A 15,000-nucleotide genomic window follows, 5' to 3' on the forward strand; every position below is an offset into this window, starting at 1 on the left:
GAGAGAAGGAGAAGAGAGGAAGGAAAAGACAAAAGAGGAAGGAGAAGAGAGGAAGGAAAAGACAAAAGAGAGGAAGGAGAAGAGAGGAAGGAAAAGACAAAGAGAGGAAGGAGAAGAGAGGAAGGAAAATACAAAAGAGAGGAAGGAGAAGAGAGGAAGGAAAAGACAAAAGAGAGGAAGGAGAAGAGAGGAAGGAAAAGACAAAAGAGAGGAAGGAGAAGAGAGGAAGGAAAAGACAAAAGAGAGAAGGAGAAGAGAGGAAGGAAAAGACAAAAGAGAGGAAGGAGAAGAGAGGAAGGAAAAGACAAAAGAGAGAAGGAGAAGGAAATGCGGACAGAAAATAAAGAAAGAAAGGGCGCCTGAAAAAAGAAAGATTCTCAGGTGACGTAGTTGCTTGTATGTCGGTCTTAGGTTTCCAGTTTGTTACGTTTTCAAATGTTATCCGACTGTATAAATGTTAGATGGGATCAATGAAATTGGTTGTTGTTTTCATGGTGGCTGTTGCCTTCATGTAAGGACGTCGTTGCTCTCTTTACTCTGTATTAGATGGAGGTCTGCTCCTGTATTCATTTCACTGTGTGAATGTGCGGTTTCCCTCCCTGGTCCAGGGTTGTGTGTGATTGGCGTGATTGGCTGGGTTTGATGTAGTGCAGCTCAGGGAGGTTATGGGCCGTGTTTATGAGAAGCACAAGCTGGGCCCGTACAACTGCTGTTGTCATGACTACATAGCTACCTCTTACCTGATCATTAGTTATTATGCATTATCAGATACAGTGACATGGGATTGTGACCAGTATGACATCCTATAAGCACACTTTGTTCTGAGACTGGGGTAGTGTAGATATGATTCAACTGACTATCAGTAGGAAAATAACTTTGAAGTCCTTTCTGTAACTCTTTTGTTGGTAGAAAACTCTCTGTTTTCTACCAACAAAAGGGTTCATGATCTGTTTGAGGATGTAATGAAATGTAAACACAGTTTGGACACCGCGCAGGAGCTAAAGGGTGCAAATGTCACCAGCCAAAACCATGTCTAAGGATTTCGCAATTTTCCTAACACTTGACAAGCACTCTTCCCAAAGGAGACTACCTCGAAAACCAATCGAGGCGCAATAACATTTTAATTGATGGAATTGAGGATGTAAAGACTGAAACTCGGCATGACACAGAAGTCAAGGTCAAGAAACTCCTGGCAGATCATCACAAACTGAATCCTAAACTCATGGAGATGAAGAGGGCCAGATCAACTCAAACTGGATCCTAAACTGATGAAGACTGAGAGGGCCAGATGAACTCAAACTGGATCCTAAACTGATGGAGAGGGCCAGATCAACTCAAACTGAATCCTAAACTCATGGAGATGGAGAGGGCCAGATCAACTCAAACTGGATCCTAAACTGATGAAGACGGAGAGGGCCAGATCAACTCAAACTGGATCCTAAACTGAGGAAGAGGGCCAGATCAACTCAAACTGGATCCTAAACTCATGGAGATGGAGAGGGCCAGATCAACTCAAACTGGATCCTAAACTCATGGAGATGGAGAGGGTGCATAGCAATGGCACTTTCTTCCCCAATAGATTGCCCAGATCTATAGTGGTGAAACTGCTGAGGTTCAAAGACAAGGAGGGGATTCTCAGGAGAACCAAGTTCCTGAAGGGGACCAAAATCTTCATCAATTTAGACTTCTCCGAACAGGTAAACATCAAAAGAAAGGAACTGCTGCCACGACTAATTCAAGAACAGAAGAAAGGTAACATCGCATACCTGAAGTATGATCAGCTGGTCGTTCACCCCGCCTCTTGTAGGCCTATGGCAACTGACTGACTCACACACACACCCACACACACACATAGACAGACACACATATTTATTCTGTTTCACCTAGCCTCGTGACCTAAAACACACACTGTTCTTATAGTCTTCAGTGGTGTTACGAGGACTGTGTCAATGTGGCCTCCATAGGAAGTGCACCCCATTGATCAAACTAACTCCAAATGTGTGGTTGTATTGGACATGTGAGGCATTTCTGTTTCCTTTCCACACTCTGGATGATTCCCACTGTGTATCTCTCTTAGTTTGGCAGGAGATCAACCCTGATAACATGGTCTCTAACCCATTAGATATGAATGAAGCCAAGGATATCAACCCTGATAACATGGTCTCTAACCCATTAGATATGAATGAAGCCAACGATATCAACCCTGATAACATGGTCTCTAACCCATTAGATATGAATGAAGCCAACGATATCAACCCTGATAACATGGTCTCTAACCCATTAGATATTAATGAAGCCAACGATATCAACCCTGATAACATGGTCTCTAACCCATTAGATATGAATGAAGCCAACGATATCAACCCTGATAACATGGTCTCTAACCCATTAGATATTAATGAAGCCAAGGATATCAACCCTGATAACATGGTCTCTAACCCATTAGATATTAATGAAGCCAACAATAAATATAATGATTGTGTTGATCCAGATTCAAATTTCCTGAAATTTACCAGAGATGAATCTATCACTTAATGGTAAAACTTCTTTGGGATAGGGGGTGATATTTTCACGTCCGGATGAAAAGCATGTCCAAAGTAAACTGCCTGTTTCTCAGGCCCAGAAGCTAGGATGTGCATATAATTGGTAGATATAGATAGAAAACACTCCAATGTTTCTAAAACTGTTAAAGTCATGCTTGTGAATATAACAGAACGTATTTGGCTGGCGAAACACCGAGGACAAACCATCCAGGATTTGTTTTTGAGATGACTGTGTTTCAGTTGGTTTTCTATGGGATACTAGATTTATGAGGCATCTGGTTGCAGTTCCTATGGCTTCCACTAGATGTCAACAGTCTTTAGAAATTGGTTGATGTTTTTCCTTTGAGTAATGAAGAAGTAGCCCTTTCCTTTCTGGGTGTCGAGCCAAGTGGACTGTTTTGTTTGGGGCGCACAACCTGGAACTCGGTCCACTTTCACTTTATCCGCTATTGAACACAGTATATTCCACTATTGAACACAGTATATTCCGTCTTAAATTTGATTGATTATTTACGTTTTAGGATACCTAAGGATGGATTAGGAAAGTTGTTTCAAATGTTTGGACAAAGTTTACAGGTAACTTATTAGATCATTTGTAGTCATGTTGGGCGAGTTGGAACCGGTGTTTTTCTGAATCAAACACGCCAAATAAATGGACATTTTGGGGATCTATCGAAGGAATTAATCAATCAAAAGGACCATTTGTGATGTTTATGGGACATATTGGAGTGCCAGCAGAAGAAGATCTTCAAAGGTAAGACAACATGAATTATATCGTTATTCCTGAGTTTTGTGTCGTGCCTGGCTGGTTGAAAAATATTTGTCATGCATTTGTATGATGGGTCGCTGTCCAGATAATCGCATGGTTTGCTTTCGCCGTAAAGCCTTTTTGAAATCTGACACTGTGGTGTATTATTTAATTTGAATTTGGCGCTCTGCCATTTCACCGGATGTTGTCAAATCGTTCCCGCCAAGGGGATTTGATCCATAAGAAGCCTGTTAGGGAAGTCGAGAATTTAAGCAGCTTTTCGCAGCTTTTTGTTAAAAATCGTGCAACATTTCAGCGCTCTGCTATTCATGCCAGGAATATAGTATATGCATATGATTAGTATGTGTGGATAGAAAACACTCAAACGTTTCTAAAACTGGTTAAATCACGGCTGTGACTATAACAGAATGTGCGTTTCATCGAAAATTGCAGGGAAATCTGATCACTGAAAATGGAAATAAATATCCATGCGCTACTTCCAGGAATTGTTCAAAGTGAACCGGATTAAATGAGGCCAAGGTTGCAGTGCCTACAGCTTCCACGCGATGTCTAGAGTCTTGTCATTTGACTCTGCTTTGATTCTTGGTCAAACCGACACAAGGGAACCGATTCCCTCCGGTCACCGACCGGATGTTTGGTTGAGATTTCTTCAGACATTATTTTGCGACGGACACCTATAGAATTTACATCGCCTCCTGATTAATTTTATCGCTTATTAACGTGTACTAATACCTAAACTTGCATTACAAAAGTATTTCGAAGTGTTTTGTGAAAGTTTATCGTCGACTTTTTTAATTTAAAAAATGACGTTACGTTATGAAACACTATTTTTTTTCGTTTATCACCCAGTCTTCATAGATCGATATCTTGGCTATATATGGACCGATTTAATCGAAAAAAGACCCAATAGTGATTATGGGACATCTAGGAGTGCCAACAAAGAAGATGGTCAAAGGTAATGAATGTTTTATGTTTTATTTCTGCGTTCTGAGTAGCCCCCGGCTATCGCAAAATCTGTCGTTAGGTGACGGTGTTTGGAGGATACATGCTATCAGATAATAGCTTCTCATGCTTTCGCCGAAAATCATTTTACAAATCTGACTCGGTAACTAGATTCACAACGAGTGTAGCTTTAATTCAGTATATTGTATGTGCATTTTAATAAAAGTTTAAGTTTTATCAAAAACTATACGTGGCGCACTTAAAATTTCCGCTGGTATATGTTCCGACCACGGGACCACTGCCTTAACAAGTCACGTAAGAGAGCAGCAGAAGGTTCTGGAAACCTCTGTTTACAACTGGTCTCTTTTAAAGTTTCTCACATATTCCTCTCCCCTGAATTTAGCAAATGACAAAAAGTTTGACAATACATTTACTCACCAACCTATATCCCTACAAGTATATTTTCCTAACAAATTCCAAGAATCTGTCACGCCCTGACCTTAGAGAGCCGTTTTATTACTCTATTTGGTTAGGTCAGAGTGTGATGTGGGTTAAGCATTCTATGTTTTGTTTTCTATGCTTCTTTATTTCTATGTTTTGGCCTGGTATGGTTCTCAATCAGGGACAGCTGTCTATCGTTGTCTCCGATTGGGAATCATACTTAGGCAGCCCTTTTTTCCTCCTTTCAGTTTGGGTAGTTAACTTTGTTTGTGGCACTTAGCCCTGTAAGCTTCACGGTGGTTTAGTTGGCGACATTTTAAAGTAAAATAAAATGTATGCTCACCACGCTGCACTTTGGTCTGCTTCCAACAACACCCGTGACAGAATCCTTATAAAGTCAACAAGAAAAATAATCTATCAACTGTTGGAAAAGGCATCTACAACTATTTCATCTCAATGTATTGTTGGAAATAAGACCTATAATGACCCTGATGTTATTTCATGTGAATTTAATAACTTTTTTTGTGAATGTGGGTTCATCTCTGTCAAAGAAAATAGAGAAACAATAATGAAAACTCTCTTGGCATCTTTTTAGATGTATCCAAAGCGTTTGACACAGTTGATCATGAAATATTACATTCTAAATTGCATAATTACGTTTTTCATGATTATACATATAATTTGTGATATAGTTATATTCATGATAGAGAACAATTTGTTTATGAAAATGTCCCGGCATCTACCAGGGCCAAGATATCCTGTGGTGTCCCACAAGGTTCTGTAATTAGACCTTAATTCCTAATCTATATCAAGGACTTAGCTGCTCTGTCTTGTACTGTACCTCCCATTCTCTTAGCTGATGATACCAATTCAATTTTATCACATAAGAATTTTGATTCACTGGTTAATGAATCCAACTCAGTATGGCCAAATTTTCTGAATGGTTCCTGATAAACAAATAATCTTTAAATGTAACTTTATTGCATTCACTAGTAAGAATAACAAATATTGTATCCCAAAAAAATGAGCCAGAATCTCAATTGGTGGGAATGAAATTGAACAAGTCATGTTTACTAGATTCCTCTGAGGTCTAATTGATGAAAAGTTATCCTGGAAAGATCATATTACATTTGTCTGCAGCAAAGTGATGAAATCTGGTATCATCAGAAAGGTTAGTTGTTCGGTTCATCAGCCGTGCTTCTCAACTCTATACTATAGCTTTATTGACCCATATCTCATTTACTGTAATATTGTCTGGGCCAATACATATGCTTCCTATCTACACAAATAACTCATCACAAAATACATTTGCTAAGCCTAGCAACCTCTGCTAATTACCTGGCTCCATCTGCAACTTTGTTATAACAAACTCAATATCTTGTCTATTTAAGACATTAATGTACACCAATTATGCACTTTTATCTACAAATAGTCATATCTCCCAGACGGTTTACCTAAACTCTTCAATGGATTCTTCCAGGTTAATTCTGAAGTCCATCTATATAACACAAGACACTGTGATAACCTTTACCCTGCACACTGCCACACCTCACATAGTCAATTCTCTATCAGATACAGAGGTACCATACTCTGGAATTCTTATCTTCACATTGCCAAAACCTTATCATCCCTCAACAACTTCAAGCGAAGCCTGGGGGTCAGCCTGATGAACCAAACTACTCAGTAATCTCCTCCATGAAGACTGGGGGTCAGCCTGATGAACCAAACTACTCAGTAATCTCCTCCATGAAGACTGGGGGTCAGCCTGATGAACCAAACTACTCAGTAATCTCCTCCATGAAGACTGGGGGTCAGCCTGATGAACCAAACTACTCAGTAATCTCCTCCATGAAGACTGGGGGTCAGCCTGATGAACCAAACTACTCAGTAATCTCCTCCATGAAGTCTGGGGGTCAGCCTGATGAACCAAACTACTCAGTAATCTCCATGAAGCCTGGGGGTCAGCCTGATGAACCAAACTACTCAGTAATCTCCTCCATGAAGACTGGGGGTCAGCCTGATGAACCAAACTACTCAGTAATCTCCTCCATGAAGACTGGGGGTCAGCCTGATGAACCAAACTACTCAGTAATCTCCTCCACGTAGACTGGGGGTCAGCCTGATGAACCAAACTACTCAGTAATCTCCTCCATGAAGACTGGGGGTCAGCCTGATGAACCAAACTACTCAGTAATCTCCTCCATGAAGACTGGGGGTCAGCCTGATGAACCAAACTACTCAGTAATCTCCTCCATGAAGACTGGGGGTCAGCCTGATGAACCAAACTACTCAGTAATCTCCTCCATGAAGACTGGGGGTCAGCCTGATGAACCAAACTACTCAGTAATCTCCTCCATGAAGACTGGGGGTCAGCCTGATGAACCAAACTACTCAGTAATCTCCTCCATGAAGTCTGGGGGTCAGCCTGATGAACCAAACTACTCAGTAATCTCCATGAAGACTGGGGGTCAGCCTGATGAACCAAACTACTCAGTAATCTCCTCCATGAAGACTGGGGGTCAGCCTGATGAACCAAACTACTCAGTAATATCCTCCATATAGCCTCATTATTGCACACATGCACACACACACTTATACATTTATTTATACATTTTAGAATTAGTAGGTTTGGGTGTCTGTTTTAACAAACCTTTTTTATTTTGGTACTTACAGTAGTGTAGTGTGGTGTGGTGTGTAGTAAGCCTTGGGCTTCCAACCTGCACAGCTTTTTTGTATTGTTGTTTAATACTTGTTTTCTTTGGTGCAAATACATTTAACTTAAAGTATAATATTTGATCTTCTGGCCAGCATCCCTCCCCCTCCATCCCCAGTGCGAACTACCTTTCTCTCTGTGACCAGCTGAATGTGTGTGTGACCGGTCTGTCCTGCGACGCCTCACCACAGGGGCGTGTTCTGTCCTCCAGTTCCCTGGATGTAAACCATCATCTAATGCCTGTTCATAACATGGACAAACAGAACACACTGTCCAGCAGCAATGTAGCAGAGATTACATCTTGTGCCCCATATTGCTCACACACGTACACACACACACACACACGTACACATACACACGTACACACACACACACACACAAACACGTACACACACACACCCACCCTGGCCCCTGGTGAGAGAAAGAGGCTCAGCTTAGTGTGTGTTGGTTTGATACTAGCCAGGCATCTGACAGCCCAGACCTGTGTGTCTGTGTGTACCCTGTCTGAAGTAACAGGCCAGACCCCAGCTCAGACCTGTGTGTCTATGTGTACCCTGTCTGAAGTAACAGGCCAGACCCCAGCTCAGACCTGTGTGTCTGTGTGTACCCTGTCTGAAGTAACAGGCCAGACCTCAGCTCAGACCTGTGTGTCTGTGTGTACCCTGTCTGAAGTAACAGGCCAGACCCCAGCTCAGACCTGTGTGTCTGTGTGTACCCTGTCTGAAGTAACAGGCCAGACCCCAGCTCAGACCTGTGTGTCTGTGTGTACCCTGTCTGAAGTAACAGGCCAGACCCCAGCTCAGACCTGTGTGTCTGTGTGTACCCTGTCTGAAGTAACAGGCCAGACCCCAGCTCAGACCTGTGTATACCCTGTCTGAAGTAACAGGCCAGACCTCAGCTCAGACCGGGAGATTAACTGATTAAAAAGAGCAGTTTCAGTCAGTACTGCAGTGCACACTCTCTGTGACTTACTGTTGCCTAGCGCCTTTGGCTCTGTGGACGCCAGGATGAAAAAAATAAAAGCAGTGCACTTAAAGCTAGTGCCCCTGCTGTTTTCGTACTGTAGCCAGTGCTGTGGTGCAATGCCCAACGTCAGTGCACTGCTGCCAATCCTTGTATCCATTACAGTCCTTTTAAATGTATTAAGAAAACATATTTTAACTCTGCAGCTCTCTTTAAAGCTCACATGCTAAACCTTGTATCTGTGGCATTTCATTGGAGGCCAAATCCAGTAGAAGTCTCCTGTTTTCCATCGACCGGTGCTTAGTCACTATGTGGGTGCACTCTCACTTCTACCAGGGGAGGTTATTTTGGGCTTTTCCAGCCACATAGAGGGAACAGTGCTGCTGACACAAGCTGAATGCACATGTAGTATATTTCCCCCAACAGCTCCACACTAGTTGTAGTATATTCCCCCAACAGCTCCACACTAGTTGTAGTATATTCCCCCAACAATTTGTATATTTATATATACAGTACCAGTCAAAAGTTTGGACACACCTACTCATTCAAGGGGTTTTCTTTATTTTACTATTTTCTATGTTGTAGAATAAAAGGTGTGCCTTGTTAAAAGTTACATTGTTATAGTGAGATGTGGTGTGTCAGGTAATTCTGTTATTATAGTGAGATGTGGTGTATCAGGTTATTATGTTATTATAGTGAGATGTGGTGTGTCAGGTTATTATAGTGAGTAATGTGGTGTGTCAGGTTATTATGTTATTATAGTGAGTAATGTGGTGTGTCAGGTTATTATAGTGAGATGTGGTGTGTCAGGTTATTCTGTTATTATAGTGAGATGTGGTGTGTCAGGTTATTATGTTATTATAGTGAGATGTGGTGTATCAGGTTATTATAGTGAGATGTGGTGAATCAGGTATTATGTTATTATAGTGAGTAATGTGGTGTGTCAGGTAATTATGTTATTATAGTGAGTAATGTGGTGTGTCAGGTTATTATAGTGAGATGTGGTGAATCAGGTAATTATGTTATTATAGTGAAATGTGGTGTGTCAGGTTATTATGTTATTATAGTGAGTAATGTGGTGTGTCAGGTATTAGGTTATTATAGTGAGATGTGGTGTGTCAGGTAATTATGTTATTATAGTGAGTAATGTGGTGTGTCAGGTTATTATGTTATTATAGTGAGATGTGGTGTGTCAGGTTATTATGTTATTATAGTGAGTAATGTGGTGTGTCAGGTTATTATAGTGAGATGTGGTGTGTCAGGTTATTATGTTATTATAGTGAGATGTGGTGTGTCAGGTTATTATGTTATTATAGTGAGTAATGTGGTGTGTCAGGTAATTATGTTATTATATTGAGATGTGGTGTGTCAGGTTATTATGTTATTATAGTGAGATGTGGTGTGTCAGGTAATTATGTTATTATAGTGAGATGTGGTGTGTCAGGTTATTATGTTATTATAGTGAGTAATGTGGTGTGTCAGGTTATTATAGTGAGATGTGGTGTGTCAGGTAATTATGTTATTATAGTGAGTAATGTGGTGTGTCAGGTATTATGTTATTATAGTGAAATGTGGTGTGTCAGGTTATTATGTTATTATAGTGAGTAATGTGGTGTGTCAGGTTATTATAGTGAGATGTGGTGTGTCAGGTTATTATGTTATTATAGTGAGATGTGGTGTGTCAGGTTATTATAGTGAGTAATGTGGTGTGTCAGGTTATTATGTTATTATAGTGAGTAATGTGGTGTGTCAGGTTATTATAGTGAGATGTGGTGTGTCAGGTTATTATGTTATTATAGTGAGATGTGGTGTGTCAGGTTATTATAGTGAGTAATGTGGTGTGTCAGGTTATTATGTTATTAGAGTGAGATGTGGTGTGTCAGGTTATTATGTTATTATAGTGAGTAATGTGGTGTGTCAGGTATTATGTTATTATAGTGAGATGTGGTGTGTCAGGTTATTATAGTGAGATGTGGTGTGTCAGGTTATTATGTTATTATAGTGAGATGTGGTGTGTCAGGTTATTATGTTATTATAGTGAGTAATGTGGTGTGTCAGGTTATTATAGTGAGATGTGGTGTGTCAGGTTATTATGTTATTATAGTGAGTAATGTGGTGTGTCAGGTTATTATGTTATTATAGTGAGTAATGTGGTGTGTCAGGTTATTATGTTATTATAGTGAGATGTGGTGTGTCAGGTTATTATGTTATTATAGTGAGATGTGGTGTGTCAGGTTATTATGTTATTATAGTGAGATGTGGTGTGTCAGGTTATTATGTTATTATAGTGAGATGTGGTGTGTCAGGTATTATGTTATTATGGTGAGATGTGGTGTGTCAGGTTATTATAGTGAGATGTGGTGTGTCAGGTTATTATGTTATTATAGTGAGTAATGTGGTGTGTCAGGTATTATGTTATTATAGTGAGATGTGGTGTGTCAGGTATTATGTTATTATAGTGAGATGTGGTGTGTCAGGTTATTATGTTATTATAGTGAGATGTGGTGTGTCAGGTTATTATAGTGAGATGTGGTGTGTCAGGTTATTATGTTATTATAGTGAGATGTGGTGTGTCAGGTATTATGTTATTATAGTGAGATGTGGTGTGTCAGGTTATTGTTTTCAGTGGAGTTCTCTGCTCCTTCTCAGTGTGTGAAGTGTGAGGAAAGACTATCAGACTTTGCTGCATTGTGCATTATGAACCCTTTTCACACCTTCAACTTGCTGATACATTTTTCACCGTGCTGCATAATTCTATCATAATTCATTCATAAAGAAATTATTATTAGAGGCTCAGTCAAGGTTGTTGAGAGAAAATGTTGACTTCCCATGCTTTATGTTTCAGGGATGATGTGTGATGTTTCTACTGTGTTCTCACCCAGTGTGTAACCATAGAATGAATATGAGTAGAACTGGGATCCCCAGTCAACGATGCCATAATGGGTGAACTGGTGGCCATTTTGCCTATCCCCATATGATTATCGCAGGAATTGTAATTCCACTGTTCTTTTTTCTCTCTCTCTCTCTCTCTCACTTACAGAATATGACAGACACCTAGCGCACAGAAAAGGCATGGCGACAGCATACCTGGACCCCAACCTCAACCACGCCCTGGCTGGGGGTGCCAAGTCGCGCCTCAGCGCGGGCACAGGCACGGCAATAGAGAGAGCCCCCGGGGCTCCAGACAGGGTCCTGAAGGTCTTTCATCACTTCGAGAGCAACAGCGAGCACAGCACATGGGCCAGCAACATCCGCCATGGGGACGCCACCGATGTCAGGGTAAGACAGTGGTCACACACCCACTCAGTTGAAGTAGATGTTGCCACTAATCACAGGTCTAGGATCTGATTATCACACATGATGGAACAGCATCTGACCCTGCATCAGAACCAGAGCCAATCAGTGTAGACCCAGCTTTAACCTGCAACTCATTTTACATTTACATTTAACATTTTAGTCATTTAGCAGATGCTCTTATCCAGAGTGATTTACAGGAGCAATTAGGATTAAGTGCCTTGCTCAAGGGCACATCAACAGATTTTTCACCTAGTCAGCTCGGAGATTCGAACCAGCGACTTTTCGGTTACTGCTGCCATGTAATGGATAATGAAACTATATATTTTTTGAGTAATATAATATTTGAGAGGTAACAATCACCTAAATTAAATCTAGACAGTCAGTGAGAATTTTAAATTCCAAAAACAATTAATTTTAGCAGTATTGATTTTGTTACGTTAAAGCAAATAGAACACAGCATTAGCCATGGCAAAATGTGTAGAGTTGCAGAAAATTGGCTTAAATATTCAGAAATGTCTCTACTCTGCCAAGATGGGGGGGCCTGTACATTTATCAACAAACCCTGTGTACACAGTCATGAAGAAGTGGTGTGTGTGTGTGTAGCTGAATCTCCTACAAACACACACAGACTGATACCCTCACTCTTGTTTGTCTCTCTTGATTGTCTCTCTTGATTTTAACCCTAACCCTAACCCTTTCATTATTTTATTTCACTTAGTCCTGCCTAATATTTTCACTGTACCTAGCAATCACACCTGCATCCCTGTACATGTGACTGTAAAACACTGTACCTATAGCAATCACACCTGCATCCCTGTACATGTGACTGTAAAACACTGTACCTATAGCAATCACACCTGCATCCCTGTACATGTGACTGTAAAACACTGTACCTATAGCAATCACACCTGCAACCCTGTACATGTGACTGTTAAACACTGTACCTATAGCAATCACACCTGCATCCCTGTACATGTGACTGTAACACACTGTACCTAGCAATCACACCTGCATCCCTGTACATGTGACTGTTAAACACTGTACCTATAGCAATCACACCTGCATCCCTGTACATGTGACTGTAAAACACTGTACCTATAGCAATCACACCTGCATCCCTGTACATGTGACTAAAGGAAAAATTGTAAGAAAATAATCTGGATGCATTTCTTTAATTCCAATTTGGGGTAGAAACATACAAAATACAGGTGCAAATGTACAATGTATTTTTTAATAAGACGCTATACGTCCTCAGAATGATAGTTGATTTTTGCCGGTGCATCATGGGTTTTGTAACTCAATTTGCTACAGAAATGTTTAAAACTGGTTTCATGAGAATCACCCAGCGGCTGCTGCTGTACAGAGACTATTGATTAGTGTTGCTCATCAGAGCAGTGGTCCAGCAGCCTGTTGGGTTTGTCAGTAGCTATATGTTAGTTTAGAGCACAATCCCTAGTTGCTTTTCATATTGGAATCGTGTACTGTGATCGTTGTGTGGTTACACTGCACTCCGACTCGATCTGCACATGTTCGCTAAGGCAGAGGTCTGTGTGTGTCTTCATCAGTACGTGTTGCAGATTCTCTTTTAACTGACGTTGCGGTGCCTTAGCTCGGTCATCTTTAGTGGCAGTCAACCTAGGTCTCACATAAGGCGCACCTGAGGCCTCAAAGTTGGCTAATTACACAATACCATTCACACAGCTCATATACAGTAGGGCACACATTTAAACGTGTGAATTAACACCCTCTGGGACCAGCCTTGTCTTTCCTCAGGTAGAGTCTTAAAAACCCTAGCCTGATCCCAGATCTGTTTAGCTCTTACGTTCATTGTCACGCATGCCAAAGGGGTTGGCAAGACAACACAACCAGATCTAAAACCAGGCTATGCAAACACAAAATACATTTGAAAGAAATGTGGGTACATTTTCTCTGCCCTCACTGACAGACAGTGGTCTCAGGTGTGTGGTGGTGTGAAACTGGAAATTGATTCATGGCACCTAACTGTAGTAGTAGTAGCAGCAGCAGTAGTAGTAGTAGTAGTAGTAGTAGTAGTAGCAGTAGTAGTAGTAGTAGTAGTAGTAGTAGTAGTAGCATAACCCCATAGATCTCTTATTTCCTAGAGAAAGAAAACTATTGAAACTCCCGAATGACACCCACTTCCTTATGTAGTGCACTACTTTTGTCCAGAGCCCTATGGGGCCTGGTTAAAAGTAGTGCACTAAATACGGAATAGGTTGCCATTTTTGAGAGGCAGCCATGGTGCATTGGTCTCTGTGCAGTCAGCAGATGTCTGTGTTAAGTTGTGTGTTGGCTCCACATTCTCTTCCTGGTCCCATCCCAGAATAAACGTGTTCCTATTTCCTGAGCTGGTCTCCAATCCCATCACACATATCCTGTTCATACAACATCAATAGCACTCTGCCCGTCTGCTTATAGGATGTGTCCCAAATGGTACCCTATTCCCTACGGAGTGCACTGCTCTGGTCAAAATTAGTGCACTAAATAGGGATTGGGAATAGTGAGCCATTTGGGTTGCCCGGCCATACAGTCCCATCAGTATCCTAGATATCCTGTTGATGCTGTCTTCCAGTGTAGTAACATCATAGAATTACATATAGAACATGGAATGTAATTGCATATCTATGAATAACCCTCTGCCTGAGTGCACATTAGTCATCCATAGTTAAAGTCCTGAATCCACATGACTATACATAGGATGCAGTTTCATTTTGAGTACAGTATATACATATGTATATGAGATGAATAATGTAGGTAAGTAACATTATATAAGGTAGCATTGTTTAAAGTGGCTAGTGATATATTTACATCATTTCATATCAATTCCCATTATTAAAATGGTTGGAGTTGGGTCAGTGTCAATTACAGCCTAATATTTTGTGATGTTAGTGGTGGCTATTTGTCATGTTCAGTTTGTCTTGTTCTAATGAGATAGCGACTGTTTACATGTTCGGACTGATTCTGTCTCTATGGCCTTCTACTACTACTACTACTACTACTGCTGCTACCTGCTGCTGCTGCTACTACTGATGCTGTGCTCCTCACTACTCTGCTGCCTACGCTGCTGAGGGCTGCAGTACTACTAGGCGGTGATACAGCCCGCTGCTCTCGATTGTGCATCTGTAGAAGTTTGTGAGTGCTTTTGGTGACAAGCTACTACTACTTCAGCCTCCTGAGGTTGAATAGGCTGCTGCTGCTGCTACTACTTCACTGACTACTGTCAGTGTGAGTGGACCAATTCAGTTTGTCTGTGATGTGTATGCTAGGAACTTAAACTAGCTACTGCTGCTCCTACTACTGTTCCATCGATGTGC

The 15,000-nt window shown here is 41.0% G+C and overlaps 1 protein-coding gene across 11 annotated transcripts in view; it reads left to right on the forward strand.

Annotated features, from left to right (window-relative positions):
• Nucleotides 1–15,000, forward strand: part of LOC124012359 (focal adhesion kinase 1-like) — a 220,413-nt gene that overhangs the window by 83,858 nt on the left and 121,555 nt on the right. For all 11 annotated transcript variants that reach the window (XR_006834715.1, XM_046325898.1, XM_046325899.1 and 8 more), the window contains one exon: nt 11,412–11,650. Coding sequence is in view for 10 of the 11 variants with exons in the window: in XM_046325896.1 (XP_046181852.1) it covers nt 11,412–11,650 (239 nt within the window). In the remaining variant the exon portion in view is untranslated. The remainder of the gene's footprint in view (nt 1–11,411; nt 11,651–15,000) is intronic.

The sequence above is a fragment of the Oncorhynchus gorbuscha genome, linkage group LG24, assembly GCF_021184085.1.
Source record: "Oncorhynchus gorbuscha isolate QuinsamMale2020 ecotype Even-year linkage group LG24, OgorEven_v1.0, whole genome shotgun sequence".
NCBI lineage: Eukaryota > Metazoa > Chordata > Actinopteri > Salmoniformes > Salmonidae > Oncorhynchus > Oncorhynchus gorbuscha.